The 26,607-nt window shown below is 39.0% G+C and overlaps 1 protein-coding gene across 4 annotated transcripts; it reads right to left on the bottom strand.

Moving 5' to 3' along the window:
* Window positions 1-146: 146 nt before the first annotated feature.
* Window positions 147-21,911, bottom strand: trdn (triadin). Of its 4 annotated transcripts, none has more exons than XM_017409034.3 (6): window positions 21,482-21,911; window positions 16,164-16,362; window positions 11,635-11,676; window positions 3,574-3,621; window positions 878-1,009; window positions 147-380 (listed from the first exon to the last, which is right to left on the bottom strand). In XM_017409034.3, the coding sequence occupies exons 2-6, from the start codon at window positions 16,348-16,350 to the stop codon at window positions 358-360; spliced, it is 432 nt and encodes a 143-aa protein (XP_017264523.1). In that variant the 5' UTR covers window positions 16,351-16,362; window positions 21,482-21,911; the 3' UTR covers window positions 147-357. The 4 variants fall into 4 exon arrangements, with proteins under 4 accessions (XP_017264523.1, XP_017264522.1, XP_017264524.1 ...); XM_017409033.3 differs by having other exon boundaries at window positions 152-380; window positions 848-1,009; window positions 21,482-21,907; XM_017409035.3 differs by lacking the exon at window positions 11,635-11,676 and having other exon boundaries at window positions 152-380; window positions 848-1,009; window positions 21,482-21,910.
* Between the last annotated feature and the right edge of the window lie 4,696 nt (window positions 21,912-26,607).

Genomic DNA, 26,607 nt, shown 5'->3' with positions numbered 1-26,607 from the left:
GGTGAGCGTGCTGATTCTAGGTAAACACACGCAGTTCGCTTTATTTATGTCAAACCACTTCTTAACAATAGCCTTCAAAGGCAGTGAACAGAACTAAAGCAGGCCCTTTTAAATCCAATTAAAACTCCAAACTCAGACAGAAAAGCAAGGCTTTCAATTTCAATCTTTTATTGAACAAATTACTGCTAAGAGACAGAAACAAACATTACTCTGACGTGATCTGATGCCACATATTTTCTTTTCCACTCGTGTCATACGATTTCAGATAATTTCAAACTGTTTCATCCTCCTTTTTCCCGTTTTCCCTAAACATATCTTTATCCGTTCTTGTCATTTTTATCCCCCAGCTCCTCTGCCTCAGAGTTCCTCTGAGTGGAAAGCTAAAAACAAACAAACAAACAAACACAAGGCTGTTCAGAAACGATGCATATGATAGACGACTGATTATTATTCTCTCACAGAAAAAAAAGTTTTTTATATGTGAAATGTTTACCAGTCGTAGCGAAATTGCTTATACCGTGAGTGAAAGAATAATTTTCCTTTTGTTCACTTAAGCTCAATTAGTCACCCAGAGTAACATACAGCCAGAAAGAAGCAAACTAATTGAAATAACATTAAATAAAACAAACATTTAAAACACAATTAGCATGACCTTTAGATAATCATTATAACTGAGTGTTAGAGCAGGCGTTTAAAGGGTATATTAACTTCATCACACTTTATCCCAATAACTATCTTGTTAATTTTCAGACAAACTCTGTTAGTCAGTGAGCGTTGAGTGATGTGAGTTTTAGGGCATTAATTGTGATTATTTGATGGGTAATTACTGTGAGAAATGTTTTCTTACATGTGAGGGTTTCAGTTAGGTGGTGAATACCTTCCTCTTCCTCATCCGGCGCCACCAGACTGGCTATAAACATCCAAATCATCTCCAGCCAATCAGAGCTCTCCTGAGCTGTGACATCACCAGGGATCCCAGCAGGGCTTGGTTTTACTGAACGAACTCCAGCTGAAATAGAATAAATACAGAACTTTAATGTTGTTTTTCTTTCATAAAAATGGGCGTTGAACTAAATATTTTGTAACGTGCATTTTTGAGACTGTTAGTGGGCGCTTTTAGTTTGTCCTAGTTACCTTTTTTTAACTTTTTTATTCTATGTTTAGCTGTTTCTTTTGAAACTACTATTTAATTTCTTTTAGATTTAATGAGTGCTTAGTCCCAACTGCATATTTCTTTCAGCTCATGATCAGCATTAAGACAGAACTGCTATGGGACCATTAGATTTACTAAAAAATAAAATAGCTCACAGTTTAACAACTGCTTCATCACTTCTTTGATTTCTTTTATTAAAATTTCTTCTCATTGAACACGCATCACAAAAAAGTAGCTTATTTTACAAATCAAAACAACACAATCAGGTTTAAAAAAGACAGGTTTTAGCTTACACCGATGACACTGTGACGTATTGCTTTGCACCAAAACATTAAAAACATCTTTACATCCTACAACAAGCTCAAATACTGAGCAGATTCTGGTTTAGAGGTTGTTCCTAATGCAAAAACAACAGAACAGGGATGTTTCAGCATTTAATTTAGATCAGTTACTTATCTGTTACATGTAATATTTCACTTGCCTTACCTTTCAGACCAAGTCATGCAGGTATCTTTGTAGTTCATTAAAAACCTTAAAAGTCTTACTGAGTAATCTACGTTTTGATTGGATTGTGGGCTTTGTCTGTTCATAAACTGGTACATTTGCATTGAAAAAGTGAATCTTGGTCAATTTTTATTCTTTCTTTTCTGGCCTAACTGACCCACATGTGAAGTGAAGTGAAGTGAAATTTATTTACACAGCACTTTTCAGCAGCAAGGTGATCCAAAGTGCTTTACAACACAGAAACAACAACAGAATCAGATACAGAAATACAGAAAAACATCAATCAGGTAAATGTTAGCTAATACAATAAACTTTCCTCTAAGAGGAAGCATTTGGAATACAGAGATAAGATAACTATAACAGAGTAATGAGTAGTTTTAGCTAATAGTATGATTGGTATGACTATAACAGGTAATTTGAATAAACTAACAATCTGTAAGTCAGTCAGTGATGTATAACCTAAACAACAATCAGGTACAAATCAGATATAGAAATACAGAGATAAAAACATCAATCAGGTCAAAAGCAATTCTACCCAACAGAACGGTTGATATAATGATATTGATAATGATAACAAGTCTTTAGTATACTAAGTACAGAGCCGTTCAGTGATCTATAGATCAATGGGAATATTTTAAAGTCTATTATTTAATGTGTATGGAAAGATACGGCCTTTGCTCCAAAGACTGCACAACTTTCTTTTAGCCTCTAAATTGACAAATCCAGCAGATGAGAAAGCACTTTTTGAAATATAAACTGAAAGAAGTTATGAGTAAATTGGAGGTGAGAACATGTTGCTTCAAACTGTGTATTGACAAATAGTTATTTTCATAATTTTATGTTTTTTTTCTTCATTTGATCCACTGTTATCTTTCTTTATAATATAAAAAGACTGTATATATATGTTGTTGTGGGCGTTTTGTTTTTTACTTCTGATTGAAATGCTGCCTGTGTTGGCCCCGGAGCTCTTATAAAAGAGAGTTTTATTCTCCCCCGATTTTTTATTCTGTTTAAATAAAGGCTAAATAATAAATTGAAACATAAATAACAAACCATTTAATGATGCAGTTGCTACACTACATCAAAACACGCAGTTGGTTGCCTAGCAGAGGTGTAAGTCCTAAATTCACAACATAAACCAGCAACCATGGCAGGTATTTGTTGTAACCTTGTTTATGGCTTAAATCTGTATATCTACTGAATGGCGTACCAACAAAAAACACCCCCACTCTTTGTTTCACTGTTTGGTTATGATTTTTTTTTTTCCTGCATTTTAATCTAAACGCATTTAGCTGTGTAAATCTTTCTTATCTTTCTTTTCCCACAGAGTCCAGTTTAACCCAGAGTGCCTTTAACGTTGCAGTCTGCCTGTGCCGAAGGAAAATCTGAACCTTGATTTACTTTAAGACCCACTGCTGCAATTTCACAGACCTTAAAAATGCTCCAAATATCTGTCAGAGTGCCATGTTATGAGTCTGCAATTACTTTCTTTCTTTACTCCACAGAAATCTCTCTCTTTTTAAATTCCTGCTCAAATTGCTAACGATATATTTAAAATACTTAATCCAGCTGCAGAAAAATGCACTTATTTATCAGCGTGTCTGTGTGGTGTTGAATATTTCGACTTCTGTGGTCCGTCTTTATACAGTAAAGGCATGAACTGAATTCTTTTTGCAGCCTCAGTTATTTGATTCTGTTTTCAAGCCTTTAGTCAGAGATACAGTATTACACAGTAAAATCCGTGTGCAGCTAAAATTTTCTTCCCTCCGTGCAGCTGTTAAACTGTAATTTGGATCATTATAATGCTCAACGTCTCGGTTTTATTCACAGCAGGACGCCTGAGAAGAAAAGGGCTGTATAACATTGGATAACTCGAGTGTTTTATTAGTGAGTGAACGCCGTGTGTTTCGACTCGCCTCGAGTCTTCAAACCTCTCTTGCCGATGGCGGGTAGGGGAGGGAGACCTGAGCAGGAGAAACACACAAACACGGCATTAAAAATGAAACGAGACGGTGTGGTATGAAGCACATGTTGCTGAGAGGAACAAAGAAATAAGAGGGCAGACAGAGGGAAAACATAAATGATAGAGAGGAAAGTTACAACCAGAGTCACACGGCAATAAATACATTTTACAGCGTGTTTTCTTGTTTTCAATCATTCCCAGCAACGTGTGGCAGCCGATCTTCAGAGTTTTGCCATTCTCATGCAAATAATATAATGAAAGGAAAACATCACAAACAAACCTCTCTTTTCAAACATGTTAGTCCGTGCTGCAGAAAACACGCTGAGGTAAAACACAGCAAGGTATACTTTGCACAGAAAGTCAGGAAATTTGTGTTTGGTTGATCATTTCTTTGTTGTAACAATGCTTCTCGGAAATAAATCTAACACTGTTAGAAAGCCTGTTTATTTCCCACTAAATGGAACCACATTTGTTAGGAAAATGCATTTGTGGGTTGAGCAGCAGAGTCGAGTTTGTGGGTTGCGCCCATGAAACACTTGACAAATCTTCCCTGTCAAAACCAAATAGAGCTGGTCGGATACTGATTGAATCGGATACTGAGGAAACCTGAAACACCAAACAGCTTTTTCTGCTAATGACTCTTGCTTGGTGTCATTTATTAGATTGGATGATTGAGGTCTGGAGAAACAGGACATATTGGCAATTTAACAATTTATTCATTGAACAGACAGGGGCTTTGGTAGCATGTGGAAGAACCATACACAGCCACAACAGCCCAGCTCCTCCTCCTCATCACACCCTGCTGTGGGACGGTGTCCCATTCTTCAATCAGTGTTTGCTGTAAATCAGCCAGTGTGGTTGTGTCGGTCGCTCTGGAACAAACAGCACAACCCAAGCTGATCCCGCAGGTGTTCAGTGGGGTTCAGGTCAGGACTGCAGGCAGGACATTTCATCCTCTCCACTCCAGAAATATGCAGGAAGTTTCTGGTAAACTCCACTCTGTGGGGGCTACCGTTGCCATCTTGGAGGATTGAGTTCTGCCTCAGCCTATGGAGGTATAGGATTGCCGCTGAAAACAAGAGTCAATAGCAGAATAAGCTGTTTGGCTGATAAGATTTGGCAAGCAAATTCAACTGTGCTGTTCATTTTTCTAACAAATGTGGCTCCATTTAATTGAAAATAAACACTTTCTAACAGTAGAAGGTTTATTGCCAAGAAGCATTGTTACAACAAAGAAACAATCATCCAAACACACGTTTCCTGACTTTTTGTGCTGTGTTTAGGAACAACACAAACAAAATGTGAAGAATTTTTACCTGTTCCTCTGACATTGTCTGTATAGATATCAGGCAATCTCTCACTGATTTTTCCATAACAGGAGTGTGAAATACAGATGTTTAGTGAATCAGACATTAAAAAATCTTAGTACCAATTTTAATTAAGAACCAATCATAGATCTGTCATCAGCCAATGTAAACCAGTGTTAAAAGAGAAAATATGTTTCTTAACTTGATCTTTTAACTCTTTTATTCAACAAGATGACCATTCTGATGGATGTTTTGGCTTTCTGAGATAACAGCTGCAGAACATCTAGAAGGAATTATTCTTATTAATGTTTAAAAAGATTGATTTGAGAAGTTATTACACAAATTGTTTAAATCTTTGGTGTCCTCCTTTAAGATGTTTAATTACACACAGTTAATTGCAAGCTGCTGCTAATCACTGATGTCATTTGTGACTTAAATTTACTCTGCTTGGCTGTCTGAACTGTCAGTTTTGGTTTTGTTTTCCACCCGATGTCAGCTGCTATTGGCTTCCAGACCTTTCTGCCCTAAAGTACAACTAAATAAGTAACTCAGTGAATGAATGAATTATAATCACCCTCACAGAAAAGAACACATGAACTGAATATGTCGAAATCACCTGATTCTACCTGTGAAATCTTGTTAAATTTAAACCCGGAATGCATGTTTTGCACGTTTCCATGCGATTTGGGAACATTTTCAACATGTTCATGTGATCGCGTGAGATTTTATGTGCAAAACATGTTTCATTCATGCATTTCTTCTGAAGAGGCAATAAATATATTCATGGAAAATATGAAGTCATGGTGTTCAACACCAGAAAACGGAAAGGAAAATGTTTTATAGCAGCAGTTCTTTGCCTTTTTTCAGCCCTGTACCTCCTGAACAGCACAAAAAAATTGTTTTGTAAAAAAAATGATGTAACAACACAGTGATGTGTCATGATTTATTCAACTTTGCAACTAATAATCAATTAATAATCACCGACCTGACATGCCCATTTCTTTTTAAAAATAGAAAAAGTTAAATTATTTATAGATAAATAAATAATTCTTGAGGAAAAAAGCTTAATTTACATAAACTATTTGCTTTAAATCTGTATTTGAATATTGAAATTTCTTTTGCACTTTGGAGCCGCTTCAACCAAGCTTCCATTGTTGACGTTTCCATGGTGACAGTGATTGACAGGAGTGGAGCCTGGGTCGAACCATCCTGATATAGGGGTGAGTCAGATTAGTTTTAAATTTAGAATAATGGCATAAAATATCTTACTGATTTCAAAATTAGGTTTATAATCTTATTTTAATAGAAATTGGAGATACATTGAAATAATTACATTTTTTTTGTAAGAAAATGAACAAATGAATTCATGATGCATTTTTCTTTTAATTTAAACTGCATTAAAAAAAACATAAAATCATGGGATTGTTTTGCTGTTGTTCAAATGTTTCACTCCCCACTTCTCCTGACCGTGGCGTTTTCTTTTTTTTTTACAGTGTATTCTGGGGGTAATTTCATCTGTAGCTGAAATAATGGAGCGAAAAGTATGACTTTCAGCTGAACTGCTATCATCTATCTGAGACAGGCAAGATAGTAGTTTTTACTTTAGTGCGTAGGTGTAAAATAATAGCTGCTTTTTAGCCGCAAACCCTTTTAAAACAAACTGTGATCACATAGTGTTGCTACGCTGCTGCTGTTCTGCCTGTTTCTCTCTGAGGGAAGAATCTGAATTGGTAAATTCATCACGTGTGTGTGTGTGTGTGTGTGTGTTGCTTCTAAAGTGCTAAATGCATTGTTTTGATTTTCTCTGTGGATCCCTTTAATTTTCCCTCTGCCAGATGGAAGATGCTTTTTGCCTGTTTCCCTCCCAGTGTGGAGGAGTTACTCCGGCTAATGGAGCCTCACAAACAGCTGATTAATGCGTTGACATTTCTTTGATTGGCACCGCACACGTTCTGCCAGGTAAACCAGGATTGAAAGGTTAAAGTTTCACCTTGGGGAACCACCTTTGCTCATTTCATTGCTGTTGCCCGTCCTCAGTCTCTTGCTGTCCCTTTAAGCAGGTCTCCTTTCCCCTCTGTTTGTCAGGATACGGGTTTTTGTTGTTTTTTTCTTTGTGATTTCTTTTGCATTTTGAGTTATTGTTTTCATGTTTAGTCTTTGTATTGTTTCTGTCTTCTGTGTTCTTTCATCATTCACTCCTCTGTCTGCACTTGTTTACTTGCCATGCCCATCTCCACCTGCCTACACTTGTAATTACTCACCTGTGCCCACTTCTCATAATTATTCCTCTGTCTTTAAAACCCGGTCACTTCCTCCATTCCCTCGCTGGTTCATTGACTTTGGTTTGTCCCTGGAATGTCCCTTGTCCCTTGTCCTATGTCCCTTGTCCCTCACCTCACCTTGCCTCACCTCGCCCTTTTGTATTAGTTTGTATTTTTGTTACATTTAATGTTTTGCTGCCACGTCAGCTTTTTGTTTTCTTGTTCTTTTGTTTAAGAAAAAATAAATTTTTATTTTTACTATTATGAGTCTGCGTTCTGGGTTCGCCATGCTCCATCCTGACACTGTTGTGTCTTTAAATCTAGTTTGTCTCACAATTTTATATTTGTTTTGATGTCCTCCATCTCATGTCTCTTTTGCTCTTCCTGATTTTCCCAACCTGTCCTTAATTTTTATTTATTTATTTTTTCCTTTCAGTTTTTGGTTTAAAAGAAACTCCCAAACCATAAAAGACCATAAAGACAAAAAAAAAGAAGTAAATGTAAAATAGAAATCCAAGAAATCCTGAAATTTCAAAGCTTTAAAGAATTAAAGGCCTGGCTTTCCAAAAAGGAATGCATATCGCCTGCCAAAAATCATCTTATGTTAGAAAGAGACAGAGTTGGAGCCGTTTTGGTCAGACCTTATAAATGACTTTTAATGTCAGTTTAAAGTTGACCAAAGTGCTTTACAATTTAACCAATAAACCAATTAGATACTAAATGAAGTACAAAATTACATCATAAAACTATCAGCAGTATAGCAACTCAAACTCTGCTAGAATCAAACGACAAGGAATAAAGATGGGACTTTAAATCTCACGTGACAGTGTGAGACCTTTCCAGATGTGTTGTAAATTTAACTCAGTTGCCATTTTATGTGTTGGCTAAGACTGATTAGCTGTGGGGGCCATCTTGAATTGGGTTGACTTCAACCAATAATGAGTTAGAATACCAGAAAGGGTTTAATTAAAACCTATCCAGTGGTTCATGAGATACAGTATTTTACTAACAGACGGTTTTAAGAACAATCTCTAGAGGTTGGAGTACATGTTGAAGATAATGCTCAGCTACTACTGTCAGGGTTTGTATTGTTAGGGTTTTTTTCCTTTTTGTTGTCATGTTTTATACTGTGTTAGTCTTGTGTTTAGCTCTGCTCCTTGTGTGTTCAGTCAGTATTTCTCCACATCAGCCTGCCTCACCTACACCTGCTCCTTGTTTGTAATTAGTCACTTGTTTCCAATCCCTTCATCAGCCTCAGTCCTTATATCTGGTCAGCCACCACCTCTCATTGGTGGATCCTTGTTGCTTACATGCACTGCTTAGCGTTTCTTGTGTTTGTCTCTTCAGTGCCATGAGTTTTTCTATAGTTTGTTGCCACCTCAGCCTCATTACTAAATCTTTAAGTTTATTTTCCTCAAGTTCATTTCGCCAGTCTGCATTCCTGAGTCTGACTTTACACAACCTCAACAACTACCACACCAAATTTAAGCTCAGCATCTGTAAAATTAACTGAATTATAGCCTTTTTTTGCGCTGGCTAAGGTTGACTAGCTGTGGTGGCCATCTTGATTCAAAAAGTTAATCAGTTGTAGATGTACTTCCAATAATTAGTCTCTAAGAGGTTCATTAAAATCTGTCCAGTGGTTCATGAGTTATTTTGCTTGCATCACAGATAAAGTGAACACAAACAGACATGGGCAAAAACACAGTCGCCCTTTCACTGTCATTGGCGGGCGATAATAAAAAGCGTGAAGCGCCATAGTTTCAATAAACAGATCTGAGAGAAGCTAAGTGTCTTTCTGTCCTTCATGGAGGCTGATTCCATCTTAATAACCATCTGTCCATGGTTTCCATCTGTCACAATCTAAGCTTTCCCCACTTATAAAGGAAAATATTTGTGTTCAAAATCTCCCCTTTTTTTGGATCTCAAAGAAAAAAAGACAGTCTTCAAAAGGTGACTGATCTCATCGCGGTGAGGTGTAGTCTCTTCTCCACCTCTTCCATTTCCGTCTGCTCAGTCTTCCTCTGAATTACGGTGTTTTTCCCTCCACAGTTTGTCTCTGCCGGTTCGTGTGTTCCCGCCTTTACATTTCCATTCTCCCCACACACACGCGCGCGCGCCTACAAACTTTATTTTATTTTCTGTTTTCACGACTACTGAGGCACCCCAAAGCCTTCAGGTTGTAAAAGAACGGAATTAAAAACAATCGTTAATAAAAGACATTTCGTACTCGCTGCGAAACAAATAAGAATCCCTGAGCCATCATTAAAAGCTATAGCTGCACGGTTTCCCTAATGTGCCCTTGTTATTTTCCAATACACCCACACGGTTCTTTTTTACAGAAATGTTTTGTGGAGGAGGAAAGAAAAAAAAGCAGCCATGTGATTAAAGATGCAGCACAGCACTTTGTCTCTGTCACCTTGCAAATATTTGCCTCAGAAAATGGAAGATAATGACAACGCACAGAGGACATTTGCCTTTCGTTTGCATTTCCCTCTCAAATCACTTAACCCTGAAAACAAAGACGTTTCCTCGACTTAAACAGAAGATGAGTGGCGCTCATTGATTTTCCTCCGTTAGGAATAAGTAACAGGTGAGCGTCGTCTTCTCCCAGAAGTTTTCTTTTTGGCTGTTAAACGCTCAGGTGATTATCGTTAACAATCCTGTCGGGTTTACAGATTAGCTGTGGAAAACAAAAGCCAGGAGGAGGCTTCTTTGTCAGCTGGGAGGAACAGAAGCGAACATATAAAACACCCACATGCTGCCCTGCACCGTTTAAAAAAAAACAAAAAAACATCAGGTGTTGATTCATCGTGCACCCAAAGACCTGACTGAAAGGATAGGTGACAAATTAAAAGCTACTGAACAAATGGATGGGAAAACATAACGAGAAATCGTTGCCACACAAGAAAATAAGGACTTTATAAATGGAAAATTGTGAGAAATATTTGCCCTTTTCAATCACTGCATCTCAAAGCTGCCATCTTGGGGGATTGTGGACATCAAGGACACTCTTCATCAATATTTTCATCGTGTTTTACTGGATCTGATATCTCACTGAGCTGCGACTCTTGGCGACTGGATGGAGGCACAAAATTGCAAGAAAATACGCAGATTTATAGGTGGAATTTCTCTGAATTTACAACTCGTTTTGGTACCCATGTAACTGCCGATGAATAGGGACATTAGCGTGACAATTCCTGCAAACGGTGTGCATTTTTGTTTGTCACAGTTTAATCACAAAGTGTCTTAATTACATCTCAATTCGATTCCAATTTCTTTTTGTTTTTTATCTCTAATCAGTCACAGCTTGGTTCCCAAAGTTGTCTGACATTTTTCGCCCTTTCTAACTCACGAAAACTAAACTAAGGAGGCTTCAAGACGAGTTCCTGACGCCAGAGATGACTCTGAGACTTTTTCGACATGCTCGAGTTTTCAGCGACGGGAAAGCGAGACCCTGCTAACTTGAGAACCCTCACAAACGTTTTGAGACATTTTGGAAAGTCCCTCTCGAATGCCAGCGAGATGATGATGTGATGTGATGCACTAAGGCTGTTCTGGAGGTTTGTGGTTTAAAAAATAAAATTAAAAAAAAACATCTTTATGTTGCTTTTACCTTCAATTTATCATCCATCTGTAGAAGAGAAACTCACATAGAATGCAGTTCAAATTTTACAACAAACCAGAGCAAATATTCTGGTAAAAAAGTAAATCTACCAAGGTTTAAAAGATACGTCAACGCTTCAGTAAAATTTATCAATTAGTTTTTAAAAAATGGAGCTAAATTCTAACCAGATTAATGTGCTGAATGAGACCAAGTCCAGAGAGGATTGCTGTTGTCTTAAAATGATTTCAGTCTCAACTCTTTCACAGTAGTCAACATGATTATTTTATAAACCTTTTAAACATCATTAACTTCACATTACATGATTATTCTGGCAGAAATATTATGATACAACTGCTAAAAGCACATCAAGCTGCTAAAGCATTGTGTCACTATTTGCACCAGCAACTAACCGATGTACTGTGTGTGTAGATTTATATAACCGTGTTTACGTGAAACACTATAACATTTTTGAAATTTGAGTTGTTTTGAGACCCCAGCAATCCACTTTGGTCTTGGCCGCACTTGGGCCAGACGTTAGCTTGTCAATTTGGTCCAAATGAAACTCTTTTCTTTCCAAATTAAGGTTGTTTAAAACAGGGAAGACATTAATTGTTCGTAATCTTTTTTATAGAGCACCACTTTGTGCTTTACGACTTATGGGACAAAAACCTCATGGCAGATGTTGTGAAGAGGCAGCAGTTTTTGTCCTGATTAGGCGTTGATTTATCTTTTTAAAAAAGGCCCGTTCGAAGTGAAATGCGGGCCGCGGCGTTCTTAGACATGCAGCACACTCCCCATGCAGGCGGCGAGGCCAGGCTGTGCTTTAGTGGTTGGTTTACCGGGTGATAAACACACGGGGTCGTCACAGTATGATGTGTAGTCTTTGGATGGGATGGCAGGTGATTGACAGCATGAGGATGAGGAGGTTGTGATTGGGTGGAGGGTGAAGAGAAAAGAAAAGGAGAGTGAAGAGAGGTGAGTTTGTCAGGACTGTCCCTGTAGGATAATCCAGAAACACGGCTGGTGAGGCAGTGGGACCGGAGGAGGACGTGCTTGAGTAGAACTGGTAGAAAGGTCGTTATCAGACAGTAAACTACACGGATTACACTGGATTACACCCGGGATTGATTCCTTAGTGTGTAAAATAACGCTTGGTGAAATCAAGCTGGAAAATGAAGAACATATTCATCCTGAGTGAACTCACTAAGGCTTCGCTGTCCTTTCAGGTAATTATTCAGATTCTCTAAGATGGGATTCTGTGGAAAGGTTTGTGGGCAGTTATTATCTCACCTGCTGCAGGTAGCTCTCAACAATCTCAGTCTGGAGAAATAGAGTTTAAATCTGACAGAAATGACGAGCTAACGGCTAGTCTAAGCGAGGCCGAAACTAAAGGGGACTGCTGCCATTTTGACACAATTCCAAAATTTTTATAAAGGTCTGCGCAAACTTTGTTTTCAAAACATTTACATCAATTTTGCATTACATGATTATTTACATAGAATTATATGAGTTTTTTGCAAATCCAAACAGTGGCAGCAGCAGCTAAATGTAGCACTTCTGATGCAGTCTGGGGAACTTCAGGCAAGAATTTCATATTATTTCTGCTGTAATAATCAAGTGATGCAAAATACTTCATAAAATCAGCTGAAACTACGTGAAACTTTTGAGAGTGGATTTGTTTTAAGGCTGCAGCAATTCAACGTAGTCTTGGTTTCACTTTGTCTAGCTCTGAGCCCATCAGTCCAGTCAGATTAAATCTGTTTCTCCAAACTGAGGTTGTTCAAGAGCTTTCTACGGCAGATAAGATAATAACGGTCCATAAACTTTCCACAGAACCCCACTTAAAACACTTGAACTTTCCCTTTAATCAATCTACAATGGACAAGTGCAATAGAGATCCTTTAGCTGTATAAAAAGAAATAAAACAACATTTTTTTGTAAATATAAACTCACAAACTGTTTTCTTAAACTGTGTGCCACTTGCATGGCACATTTGAAAGATAAAAACTCACAAAATGGACCCAGTTCTGTGGTGAAATTGCTTAACGTGTACATAAACTATAACTAATGTTGATGTATTTGTTCCATAGGTTCCTAACAAAGAACTTTGCTCTCAGGCTGCAGGTTTACTTGTGGTTCCTAGAGGTTCTGAAAGTAGAACAGGAGGCAGAGCTTTCAGTTCTCAGGCTCCTCTATTGTGTAACCAACATCCAGTTTCTGTCTGTGAGCCTGACACCCTGTTTAAATTTTGAGACTAGGCTTAAGTCTTTCCTTTTTGATAAATCCTATAGTTATAGTTGTTTTGGGTTTCCTGAGCTCTCCCTTAGTTCTGCTGCTATAGGCTGAGACTGCTGGAGGACAAACTGACCACATTTCCTCACTCTGCTGCTGTCTCTACTCTCTCTACTCTCCATGTTTGTATTTGCAGTCATTGCTGTCATTAACATGTGTTTAACATGTGTTTTTCCTCCCTCTTCCTGTTATAAAGGAGTCGTTCCTTTCCACTGTCAGTGTGCTGCTCAGGATGGGAGAAGGTGACGAGGTGAAGAATCTTCTGGCGTCCTTAGATAACTTTAACTAACTGGCATTTCATAATGTGCTGTATGTGAATGTAACGTAATTGGCTTTAAATCTGGACCTTAATAGTATTTTTTCTTTAGCACAGTAGTCTGAGATGACTTTTGTTGTGAGTTGGCACTAAACAAATAAACTAAACTGAGCTGAAATCTGTAAATACAACATTGTTATTTACATAAATTCATTCAGAAATGACACTTCTGAATTAGGTTCTCAAATGGCCTCATTTCCTGAATGTGACTCTTTCTGCAGAAACTCAGAAGAAAACTTCTTATTTCTGAGGGGGAAAGAGAGCAAAAATCTTTGGACATTCACTCGATGCAGGAAGTTTTACCGCTCTGCTTTTATGCGCTGAGATCAGTGTTGTAGTTTAACTGTCTACTCCTGCAGAGCTCCGGCTCTGAACTGTAGCCAGTAGCTGTTTTTACTTTTCGGTGAACTTCGCTCTGACTTAAAAAATGGTGCTGATAATTTTTTTTTTTTTTTGACGTGTGATGCTGTTTGTGGTTTTTCAGGAACACTAGAGGCTATCTGGTCTTTGCAGCTGTGCCAGTAGTCTTAACAGTTGGAGAAACTTCGGCGTTAAGAACTTGAAAAACCGTCTATTGTCACCATAAGACAAACAGGATAAATATACGTTTGGAGAACAAAGCTTAATTGTTACATTTGCTTTAATAAATCACTGACAGATCTGCAAGCTCAAGGGGATTCATTTTCTGTTATCTCGTGTTTATGAAGTAATTACGGCGCAATCACACAAATGTGATCAATCAAGACAATTAAGTTGTAAAACGAAGATAACAAGATAAACGAGAAAAGAAAATCTACTCTCGGTGTCTCCAGCGTGGCAGGAACAATCCACAAGAGTCTGTGATGCCAGTTTTTTTTTTCTTTAAACGTACTCAAATCTCTTTGCTGTAATCAAACCCTGTGAGTGTGTCATTAGTGTGAATGTTAACACCCTTTCAGTCCATTCTAGCAGTGTGTGAGTCACACATTTTAACCAAAAGGGCAGAGGAGTTGACGTTAAAGTGGAACCGAACTTGTGAAAGTGAGAAAAAAAAAATGGCGGGGGTCACTTTCAAAGCATGTGTTCAGTAGGTCAGTGGAAAACACAGGAGGGGTGGGGTGTTTCCCACATCCTGACACATGGATGCTGTGGAGAATGACGACCCTCGTAAAGAGCGCGACCACTTTTGAAGTCTGCTTCAAAAATGTCCCAGAGGTTTTTTGGATGAAAAATGGATGCGTGACCGGCTGGATGAAAACTGTCATTAGCTACATAAAAACTTTAAAAAACACACACACACATTATAATCACATTTTGATGGAATATATTAGCATTTTAAAGCAAGAGTTCAGATCTTTGAAGTGGGGTTTAATGGAAAGGTTATGAACAGTTCATGTCCTACCTGTTGTAGATAGCTCAACCTCAGCTTAAGTGTAATTGTGATTGGATTGCTAAACGGCTCCAATCTAAAACATGTTATAGTGGCTCATGTGAACATAATTACATTAATGTCAGTTTTGCATTACACAGATATTTACATAGAATCTTATAATTGTTTGCGAACAGCAGTAGCTAGTTGAGGCGTTTCCGGCAAAGTCTGAGGCACTTCTGGCAAGAATCGCATAACATTTCTGCCAGAATAACCACAAAATGTGAAATTCCCATTGATGTAAAGCTGCCCACAGTGCTGTGGTACGATGCAATGAAGTGCATGTTTATAGGAAGGGTGTGGCTCCTTTAAGAGTGTGCACAGAGAGGGAGAGGGAGGGACGAACGAGCCTGTGTCCGTATGCTTGGCGTGAGAATCGAAGCACACGACTGAGGCAGCGAAAACTAGCTGTAGCAAACTAGCAAAGGCAATAAATGCAGCGACTTTAAATCACAATCTGTCTTGAGTCTGTCCTTTATCTGTGTCATTATCAGAAACTAGGGCAGCAGAGAAGAAGGTGTTGTGTCACATCGCTAAGGTGTTATCGAAACGTGCAAAGAAAAACGCAGTGGACTTACAAGACCTAGCTTTCAAAATGAACTGACAGAGAAACATGTCTTTATTTTGTCCTCACCTTGTCTGTTTGACATATCGATCTGCACTCTCAGCAGTGGATGTAGTAAAAAGTTCATATTGCAGCTGCTTTGCAAATTAAGATTTAAATCGGCCACTCAGGATCTTTCATGCCAAGGTTTAGGCAGCTAACAGAAGGCAGTCAGTGTCATTTTTCACACAAGCTTGTTTTGCTTTTTAACTCTCAGGGCAGGGCATCTGTAACTTTTACCTCAGTCATTTTGAAGTTTAGTTTATTTAATGTGTTTATTCATGTGTGAAAACAAAAACATTTTATTTGCTGAGGCATGAAAAGTGATGAAGTTGGTCAAATTTAAGCTTTACTGACAATTCTTCTGGACCTTTGACTTTATCTAGAAATCAAAATTGGATGTTTGAATGTGAAGTTTGAGAACCACTGGTGTAAAGGTTTATATTTGCATGAAACACTGTGACATTTCTGAGATCGGACCCGTTTGGTCTCAGCATCGGACTAGCCAGGAGCTCATCAATCCAGTCAGAATTAAACTGTATTTCTCCAAAGCGAGGCTGCTCAAAGAACCATCTACAACAGGTAAGATGCTGGTTGTTCATTTCACATTACCCCACTTTAAACGATCTGAACTGTCCCTTTAGGGGCAAGAAAGGAGAATAATAGTAAGTTTGACAAACATGACATTTAAGGTGAAATATTCAGGACAGGTTGACAGCACATGTAAGAAAAAGATAAAAAGCGTTACCTGTTAGAGTCTTATAATCAAGCAAATCAAACAGCACAATGGCCACGGCGGACCACGTGATGATCAGAGCCACAACCAGCAGCCAGGCCATTGGTGAAGTGAACGTCAAAATGACTTCGTCCACAAACGTCCTCTGGCCGGACCGGGATGGAGGGGACGCCTCCACGCCGCTCCTCTGACCAGTCATTGGTGAACGGAGCTGGAAGGAGGAAACAGAGAGCTCATTTTGGGGGAGGAACACGGCAAAAAAATCACTTTTGACAAGTTCAACTGAAAAAAACCCAAACAGCTTAACTGAGAAAGCTGAAGTTGTTTTAAGAGAAACATTTTTACACGTCCACAAATTGTAATCTTCAGGCCAAGACGACCCTGAAAGCAAATATCTTGGTTTCTTTAACACTTTTCTCAGCAGCTATTGTATGTTTTCCACTAATTATCTCAGAGCTACGCATACTTTTAAAGAAAACAAATAAAGTTTTGAAGGGCACACAGTGCTGTCCACACTATGTTTTAATATTTAAAGTAATAAAGAAATTGTGCTACGAAATCTCTTCTGTTGTAATAAACGTAAACGCACTTCTGCCACCATCTAAACCGAACAACATTTTTGTTGCCAAATAAATAAAGTGCAATTTACTAAGAATCTGTCACTAAAGGAGTTAGCTGCCTGCTGCCTTTCATGCCAGAGTTTTAGGCTAAAACCAGCTTGTGTTGAGAAAGGACTCAGTTGTTGTTATTTTGTTCAAACCTTGAATTTAAAACATTACACAATCTCATTCAATGTCTTGCATGATCTCGCGTAATGAATGATGACACGAAAAACCGATGAACTATTATTCATTTTGAGAAACTTTATAGAAAAAAATATGATCTCGTGGGAAAATAACATTTAAGATTGATGACATTGTTTGCAGTTTATTTGTATTTGGGTTTCATTTGTGGATGAATGTTCATGTTACATGGCCATACGTATGTTAACTGGATGTTGTTTGGAGTTTGATTGGATTAATGGTCATTTGTAAATTAGGCGAGTGAAATAAATAAATCATTGAAGTAATATGTTAGCACTTGAAGTATGTGTTGTTAATGACTGTGAGCTACTACCACACCAAATGTTAGCTCAATATCTGTAAAAATGACTGAGTTGTAGCCATTTGGAGGCGATAATTAAAATGCAGCCCTTCCATTAACTAAATGTCTTTGTTGCCTGATAAAACAATTTGTTTCTGAAAAATTTTAAGGTGACATTTATTTGGCCTTGCTGTTGAAAGGATCTGTTGGTGAAATCTGTAAGAGTTAGGCAACAGTGCACTTCATAAAAACCTAAAAAAAAAAAAACTGACTGTGATGGGTTTTTAAGAAATGTTTTTGATGGTAGACCTGAAATAAACCACAGGAACTAGCCTTGTGGGGTGGAGCGTGCACTTTCCCTGTATTTATAAAGCCTATGATGCTGTTGTAGAGTAATAAATGACATAATATTAACATATTTCTTTTCCTGTAAACTCATATATTAAGCCAAAGCAGTCTAAGCTCAGTCTGTGCGAGCAGGAATATGAAGAGCATGATTAAAAGCCGACACGCGGGCGGTGTTTATTTACGCAGATGCTGGTGACTCATTAGAATATGTTCTGTTTCTTCGTGCGAGAAGGAGAAATACGAGGAGGCGACGAGCAGGAGGCAAAGAATGTGGGAGAGAAGAACAGGAGAGAAAGGCAGACAGAGGAGATTACAGCAAACACTGCGAGACAAATTGCTTCTCCAAAGAAAACTTTTCATCAAGGCACGACGGAGGGACTGAACTCCACTGATATGAATGTGTGGAAATGTTAGGATACGCAGCGCTTGACTTTGTTCGTTTGTGTGTGAAATATCCACAAATACAAAGAGATAATTAAAGTTTGAGCAGTCCATGAAAGAATGCATATCACCCGCCGCCTTTCATGCCACAACATTAGACTAAAACCATCTTATGATGAGAAGAGAGTGCTGTTTTGTCAAACCTAGCAATCTCATGCAATATTGCAAGATTTTGTGACCTTTGTTAGAACTCAAAGTATTTATAAAAGGTGACTCTCAGCTACTACCACGCCAAAGTTTAGCTCAATATCTGTAAAACCGACAGTTGTTTCAGTTTCTGTGTTTGTTAATGTTGATCAGCTCCAACAACTACCTTGAACTGGATTGACTCTAGAAGGTAATCAGTACATCCAGTGACTTATTTCTGAGAATTTCATTAAAACCTGTCCAGTAGTTCATGAGAAATTTTGCTAATAAGACAGACAAAAACACACACAGAGCTTTGTCCCATTTTGTCTTCAGCAGTGGGGACATGAGTGTGATGTACTGCTTTGACTGTGGTTTGCTTTTCATGGTGATTTGTCTACATATTTTTAACAAGTTTCACATTTAGACTTAAAACGTTTTAAATATAGTTTCAGTTCACCTATTTCTAATAATTTCTCAAGCATGGTGAATGTGTGGACAACATAGGCTTTCTTCAAACATAGGTCATTCAAAGAGCTATCTGCAGCAGGTAAGATATTAAATGTTCACGTCCTTTCCACCCATGTTAAAAGATCTGAACCATCTCTTTAAGCCTGGTGTATTTCTTGCAGCCTCAGATGCAACAAATGGTGCTCTTCTCTGCGCCGTGTTTTTACCCGGGCAGACCTTAAGGTACAAGCATGAACACCATGGCAAGACAATGCATTAAGAAGCTTGGAGGAAAAGGAAAACAAACTTTGCAACAAAGCATCCCAGCCTGTTGGTCATATCTAAGAAAACCTAATTATACCCATCTCTCCACCCGCCCCTCCATCTATATAAATATATAAATACAGTACAGCGTATAGCACGCACTATTTAGGGTGTTTGTAGCCTCCAATGTAAAGAATTGACATGTTTTGATTTAGTAGCTGCTCCCAGGCTGACCTTTTTGTTGCTGCGTTCAGTGAACAAACTGTAAAATCAATCTAACATAATTCACCCCACCCCACTCCCCTCCCCTCCCGTCCCCACACACATAAGCCGATGTGCTTTTTTTTTTTTTTCTGTGCAGCTAACGCAAAAACGCCTAAACATTGATTGGCTGAACAACAACGACTGCGCCCGTGCACGTGATATAAGAGCCCGCAATTGATCAAGCCGAGCCCCGGAAAAACGATTCGTCAAACCAACGTATTGATCAGCGTTGGGTAAAACGGCCACTGTGCTCGAAGTGATTGAAGGCTGCGGGTCAGTCAGCATGTCCTGCAGCAGATAGAGGAGGACACCTGCATCGTTAAAGTATCCTCGGTTTTTCCTCCAAGTTCTATAGTTTCCTGTCAAAGTTTAGGCCGACGACTTTCCCCCTTCTCTGCCCTCTCCTCCAGCACCGATCGTCCACCTGTTGTCGTTGTAGAGAGCCGAGCATCACACACACTCATAGACACCAACTGTTGCTGCCTCCCTCACACCAGAGGAATGAACAGAATTAGAACGAGGCGAGCGCTGACTACTAGCTGGCATTTAAGGGCGGCTAAAAGGCAAACAACAGCTCGGTTAAAGCTGATTCACCCGGCGAGTTGAACACTGAGCTGTAAACTTTTGTCATTACGAGTTCCGTGACTTCACTTTTCTCTCCTCGTTTCAGTTAAAAAAAAAAAAAAACTTACTTAAAGGGAGGTAAAATTCCTTATTTTACCAAAACAAAATCCTAAAGAGTTTCTGGAAGGAATGCATACTGCTCGCCTCCTTTCGTGCCAGAGTTTCAGACTGAGAAACCAGGAAGTTGTAGCTGTTTTGGTCAAACCTTGAAAATAACTTTATGCTCAATATCACAGATGTCACTCTCTGAGTATGTGTTATGAATGACTCTAAGCTACAACCGCACCAAATTTTAGCACAATTATGCTACAATTGACTGAATTACAGCCCTTTTTGTGTCTCTTGAGGTGAGCTGGCTGGGGTGACCAGTTTGTGTTTTGTGGTCTCTTAAGTTTTTGCTGCACTGGGTTACTGAACTTTATGTCTGCGTTACTCTATTTCCTTCTTTAATATATATATTTTTACATCATTCTCCAGTTCCTGGAGCCTTGTCTGCTTTTACCAACAATTCACAAAACATCACATGGGATAGATTCACTTGTAGAGGAACATTTCATCACCAAAAAGAGAGGAGAAAAGAACAACTCCACAGGCTTTTCTTGCTCTTCTTCTCAGAGTTCGATTTACCAACTGGCTGTACTTCACAGATCCAGTTGGTTGATGCAATCCTGTGAGAATATTTTTTAAAAGAGCTTACTTTTTACCAAAGACTACCTAATCTAGACTCAGACCTGTTTAAAAGACATTTTTAAAGAACTGTATCTTTTAAAGAAGATGCACAGTCATAAAGCACTTATAGTACAAACATCAGCCATAAATAATTTAAACTACTAAAAAACCCATTTGTTCTACTTTTTGATTTACTTGTCTAAAGAATGTGCATGCAGTTATAAATCAAAGGCATTGCAATCCTTGAAGAAATGCATATCGCCCGTCCCCTTTCACGACAAAGTTTTCATTCAAGATGGCTGCCACAGCCATCCGCCATAACCACATCTTGTGAGATGTGTTAGTGCTCAGAGTAGGTTTCAGCTACTACCACATAAACTTTGCCTCAGTATCTGGAATTTTGAGTAAGTTAGACCCATTTTTGTGTTGGCGATGTGCAGATGGACAGCCGGCGAATACAGTTTGAATGGTTTCCATTAAAATCCACTGAATGGTTCATGAGATATTTTGCTAACAGGGAGACCGTGTCGACTGTAACAGCTGATACCTAAGTTTGAAGCAAAGATGTTACACACCGTGATGAGGATTACTCTCAGCTACTACCACCGCACCAACTTTTCCCTCAATATCTGTAAAATTGACTGTTTCTGTATTGGCTAATGTTGATTAGCTGTGGCAGCCATCTTGAATTGGAAAGAGCCTGACATGTTATCAGTTGTACAGGCATGTCCAATGGTTACTTTCTGAGAGTTTCATTTAAATCAGACACACACACTCACACACACACAGACAGAGCCAAAAACATAATCCCGCTGCCTTCACCTTTAATGATCAGGGATAATAAATGAGCCTTAGTGTCTCACACAAATACTGCAAAACTAAAAAGAGAATAACATATACATCATAAAACTTAGATATTCTTTAGACTGCTGCACAAATAGTCCTGCAGCTCATAAAGATGAGCTTTTTGTTGATATTTCAAATAAAAATTATAAAGACTAACCGCATGGACTGTGTAAAGACACATCAGCTTGATTATACCAGCGTCTTATTTCAAGTACCTTATAGTTGTAGACTTTGCTGGATCTTTTCTGATAACTTTTGGTCCTTCAGTGGTCCTGGAAATGCAGCGTTACCATAGAAACACGCGTGTAGCTCCTTTGTAAAATCCTGTTTTGGCCCCACTTGGTTGTGACAAGGCAGCACTCAAATCCGGCGAGCAACAGTGGTCTGGAGCTGAATCACGGCGCGTCTAAAAATACACGAGAACTGTCCCCGCAGGAGGACATGAAAAGGCTTCCTTCCAGTTGGAAAGTTTCCTTTCTTTTAACGTCCCTCTTCTTTTATGTTGCACTCGAGGCGTGCCATTTAAGCCCAAGAAATGAAGTCAGGTTTTCTAAGATTTTATTGTTTAAAGAGAGAGAGGGGGAAATGGAGAGGGAGAACCAGTGGGGAAGGGAGGTCGACCCACTGAGAGTCAACCCTGCCACCGCCCCTCGAGGGTCCAAAATAGAGAGATAAAGAGGTAAGAGGAGCGATACTGAAAGGAGAGCAGCGAGGATGAAGAGAACTTGGCGTAAAAGGAGCCAAAGATCGAGATCCAAGCAGGACACAGACAGAAAAGATGAGAATAAAGGTCTCCTGTGCAGCTTGTCTCAAAAACACAAACCTCATTATTCATTTAACGATCAGGGAAACCAGGAGCAGAGGACAGCTGATGTTTCATCAATGTTTACCCCCTCTGACAGACACATTTCCAACTAACCTGACTTATTATCTGCAAAACGGAAGTTTTTTGCAGCTAAAATTGTAATCATGTAGCACCTCTATTGATTTGTTTTATAGGGATTTGACGATTTAAAATGCTTGTTTGTTCCCCCTTTAAAATAAAATAAAAAAGAAACAATAATACAGTTGCCTCTTATTCAAGCACTCAGGATTAACGTGTCCTGGATGAGGAGCCAAGAGCATTCGCTCCGTGCCTTTGACTCCAGCTTCAACAATAAACCTTAAACCTTTAAATCTCCCAGTCTTTCCTGCGCTTTATCTGGAGGAAACATATTTTCTCTTTAGTGCCCAGACTGGTCGAGCCGAGGGTCAATATGGAGAGTAAATAAGTGAATAAATATCTAGCAAAGCCCCATGTGGGTTTTCGGAGCCTTGTCAGAAGGCTTAAATGATGGCGTTTCGCGCTGGGGCTATATGTGAGAGCGAGGGAGTAACCTGACCCCCGGTCTCGCCCTGGGAGCCTGCTCTGCAGAGGCTATAATTAGCGATACGGACGGCAGCTGGCGGCAACATCGGACCGGACCGCTTTAGATGTAGGGCACTCAGATGGGGGCTGAAGGACCAAACGCACACATACGGAGGAAAGAGACGGAGTCTGTAAGAAAAGTATGTGACCAAAAAAGATTAACTTTGAGCTTTAAATCTTTAATAGCAATTTATTTTATTTTTTTGCTACACACCACATGAGTCAGCTGGAATATCCCCATGAAATTGGGACCAAGTTCTTCATCATGAGCACAAAGGATTAACACGTTAAGATGGTTTAGCCTTACCTTAAAGCGGCGTCTAAGAAATAAGTCCAAACTCTTCCTGTCGTGTTCCTCTGGGTGGATATTTGGTGACCTGTTCACCTCTCGCCTTATGGATACATTTATTGTCGGCAGGAGGAGACATAAATGCTGCAAACATAACTAATTTCCTCATTCGGCCGTATAAATGACATCATATTGTATTGGTTTGTATTGTGCAAGACGCAGCAGAAGTGACAAAGCACCTCTTGAGCTGTAATTTTACGCCTTTATCCTAAATTATCTAAGACTTCTGCTTTTCAGATTTTATGCCAGTTAACAAAAATGGGCTTTCAGCAATCACTTCTAAATTTTATTCAATTTCTGGAACATTTTGCAGTCTGTCAAGCAGCTCAGCATGTTCGCACTAATATGCGACGCTCAGATGAATCCCGCCATTCGAAGCCATTCTGATGAAACTAACAGCAATCAACAGTAACAACTCTCATCTCCGCAGTACAGCAGAGTGTGGGCGCCATTATCGCTGAATGTGTTAGTAAGATGGAAAGATATAATGGTGCTTCCTGAATTATTTTCCCCCCACCGTCTGTGACTCAGGATATTGAAACGATACGACACACACATAAAAAAAAAACCTTCCTTTTTATGAGACAAATCAGGTAATCGCCCTCACACGTGAAGGATAATCTGGCTTCCAGGAGTGGAGAGTTTTATTGCTTCTCAGGGTTAGTCAGCCACGCTTCTACCTGCTTCAGCGCCTCGGCCTGCAAACAAGGACAAGCTCACACCTGAGGCGGCGAGAACAAAGGACCAGCTGGATGCGGTCTGACCGAGAAGTTTCTGCAAAGCCTCAAAGTGAACTTTCTGCAACTCAGGTTTGAGGATTCAGACCTCGAAGCCTCGGAGGCTTCCCCCCTTTGTTTTGTTGCCAGTAAAGCAGGGAATGAATTTTTTAAATTCTTTTGTACAAATTTGTCAGGCGGATGAAACCGCGGGAAGAATAGATTATTTTTTACCTGTCTCTGTGGCCTGCAGGGTTGATAACACAAACTATTTTTTTGAGTCTCCTCTGGGTCAAAAAATAAAAGAAGAAGAAGAAGAGTGAAAATACAGTGCAATATATCATGCTTTTCTATTAAAACTAAACTTAGATCCTTCTTGTGAGCTGTGTATCATGTTGTCAGTAATAACAGAAGAAAAAAAAGGGGTGAATCTGTTAAAAAAGGCAGAGTGCTGCAGAATTTAAAGTTCAGATCTTTTACAGTGGAGTTCCGTGAAAAATTATAAACCTATTATCTGACTGGATGGTTGTGGAAAATAAGATCGCCTGACAAGATACTAAAAAGCTTTTTTAAATGTCCTCATTAGATGCATGCTGCATATCTGTTAATAGCTCAGGGTTAGGTCATTAACAGGTAAGATAGCAACTGTTCATAACCTTTCCAATGAACACTGCTTTAAAAGATTTGTATTCTCTTTAAATTAAGCTAGCACCGGAACTGCAACCTGTTCTTTCATGTTTTTATAAATAAAGGCTTCTACCTGAGCTGTAGATGTGTTCAGCGCTGCTCATCATGCAGCCGTTGCATTTAAACACGACAGGAACAAGAAGGACTCAAATTAGGCCAAACATTGGCGTGTTTGTGTTTGAATCCCTGCTTTGCTCAGCCTAATTCTCGTCTCTTAGCTTGGGAAGCTGATGAAAGCCCACACTGAGCAAGTAATGTGCAGCAGTTAGAAGCTAAACTGAGTTAATTAAAAAGGAAGAAGCGATAGGCTGAATGTCAGCCAAAGATTACAAGGAGACGACAGTTGGGAACAGATACTGTTTAAGGGATGAAAGCACCGAAACACTGATAAAAAAAAGTGTGTTATTAAAGCATTATAAGGGGGTGCAAATACAGCTGAAGGCGTGAAAATGACATGAAATGTAAAGAATGGTTACTTGAGGAATAAAAAAGCTTAAGAATTTTGCTAAAATGCCTGTTTGCGCCTCTTTAAGGTGGGAGGAGTCACAAGTCAGATTAATGGTTTCAGAAACTCATTCACCCATTAAACTGTTGACCATTTTGTTTGCACACATCCTGAGGATTTACTTTAAAGGGTCGTTATCGCTCACCATCGCCATGAAAGGGAAGATAACAGAAGTCCCTGTGTGGTTATTTGTCTCTGTTAGCAAAATATCCCATGAACTCTGAACAGGTTTAAATAAAACTGTCAGAGAGAAATCACAGGAAGTTCATTTACAACTGATGGCGGGCGATATGCATTCCTTCAGAGCTGCTTTATATTATTTTGTTTTCTTTTATTCAGTCACACACTAGTATAGCACTTAATAAAAACTGAATGAGTATTTTTTTTTTTTTAATTTTTGCCCTAATTTTAGATACAAGTTTGCTTTACTTGCAACTCATGTTTGCTCTTCCTCCGTATCCTCGGTCTGCTGTTATCGATTTTGCATTTACCTCGTGGATTTTTGAAAATGAATAAATAAGTGGGCGATGTGAATTAGAAAAAACTCCTTTTCATATTTTCTCTAAAGCATGGGAATTGTTGTTGTCAAATCACACTCAAAACAATTTTATTGCATTGCACAATTTGACTCACTGGTCTCCAGGATAAAATCTGAAAATGCAGAGATTTTCCTTAAAAAAACTGGGTATGAAGTTCCCTTTATTTGTCATTCCAGCTATGTATTAAAAATACAAAAGGGATGAAGGAGCATTTCTTCTGTCCAGCATGACTGCAAACACAACAGGGATGGTACAAAGACAGTGCTACTGATATGAAGTGCAACTCAAAATGGTCAAAAACGTAAAACAACCGAATAAAATCGTTTAATGTCATGTCGTTGATTTATAAGAACAACAAGTAAAGCGACACAAATAAAGTACTGTTAGTCTATTAATATTATTTGAATCTGTTTGACTTGTTAAATGAAGATTTTGTGGTAAATTTGTACAAGATTGAGCTCTACAGCCTGGGAAGAAACGAACAGTACCTGTTTTGGACGCAGACGGCCGCAGGGCTGAAAGCATCAAGGTCGGCAAGGACGCAGGACATGTTGTTAAAGCAGATGTGAAGAACACTAAAGTCATCCATCAGCCGTCTGTCGCTTCATAACCCTGCACCCTCCTTCACTACCGTCTGACTTCTTCACCTGAACACTTTCTCTTCTTCTGCACTTTCTGCAGCTAACTTCCCATCCTCCCCTCACTCCTCACCTCCGGGCCCCTTCATTTTCACCTTTCTTTTTTTTTTTTTTGGCCCTTATTTCTTACTTTTATCCAATTTATTCTCCTGTTCTTCTTTATATTCCATCCTGCCTAATTTATCTTTCGCGTACTTTGCCAATCTGTCTCGGTCACTTTGTTTCTGCAAGTCTAAGCTTACACACACACACACACACACATTCATATGCGCAGCACTTCTTATTAAATTAGTAATAATGTCACCATGCTTCCTCCCAGGAGGCCAGTGTTATTGACTTCATTATGCAAATGTAAACCAGCCCAAAGCTATACCACTGATGGGATAAGACCCACACACACACACTCACACAAACACACACACTGTTTGTAGGGCAAGAGTGCTGGCCAGGAAAGATTTCTTGCTGTTTCAGATAATTATGTCAACCAGTGGAGTTGATG

This window comes from Kryptolebias marmoratus, linkage group LG19 (genome assembly GCF_001649575.2).
Source record: "Kryptolebias marmoratus isolate JLee-2015 linkage group LG19, ASM164957v2, whole genome shotgun sequence".
Lineage (NCBI taxonomy): Eukaryota > Metazoa > Chordata > Actinopteri > Cyprinodontiformes > Rivulidae > Kryptolebias > Kryptolebias marmoratus.
This window is presented reverse-complemented; position numbering and strand designations above follow the sequence as displayed.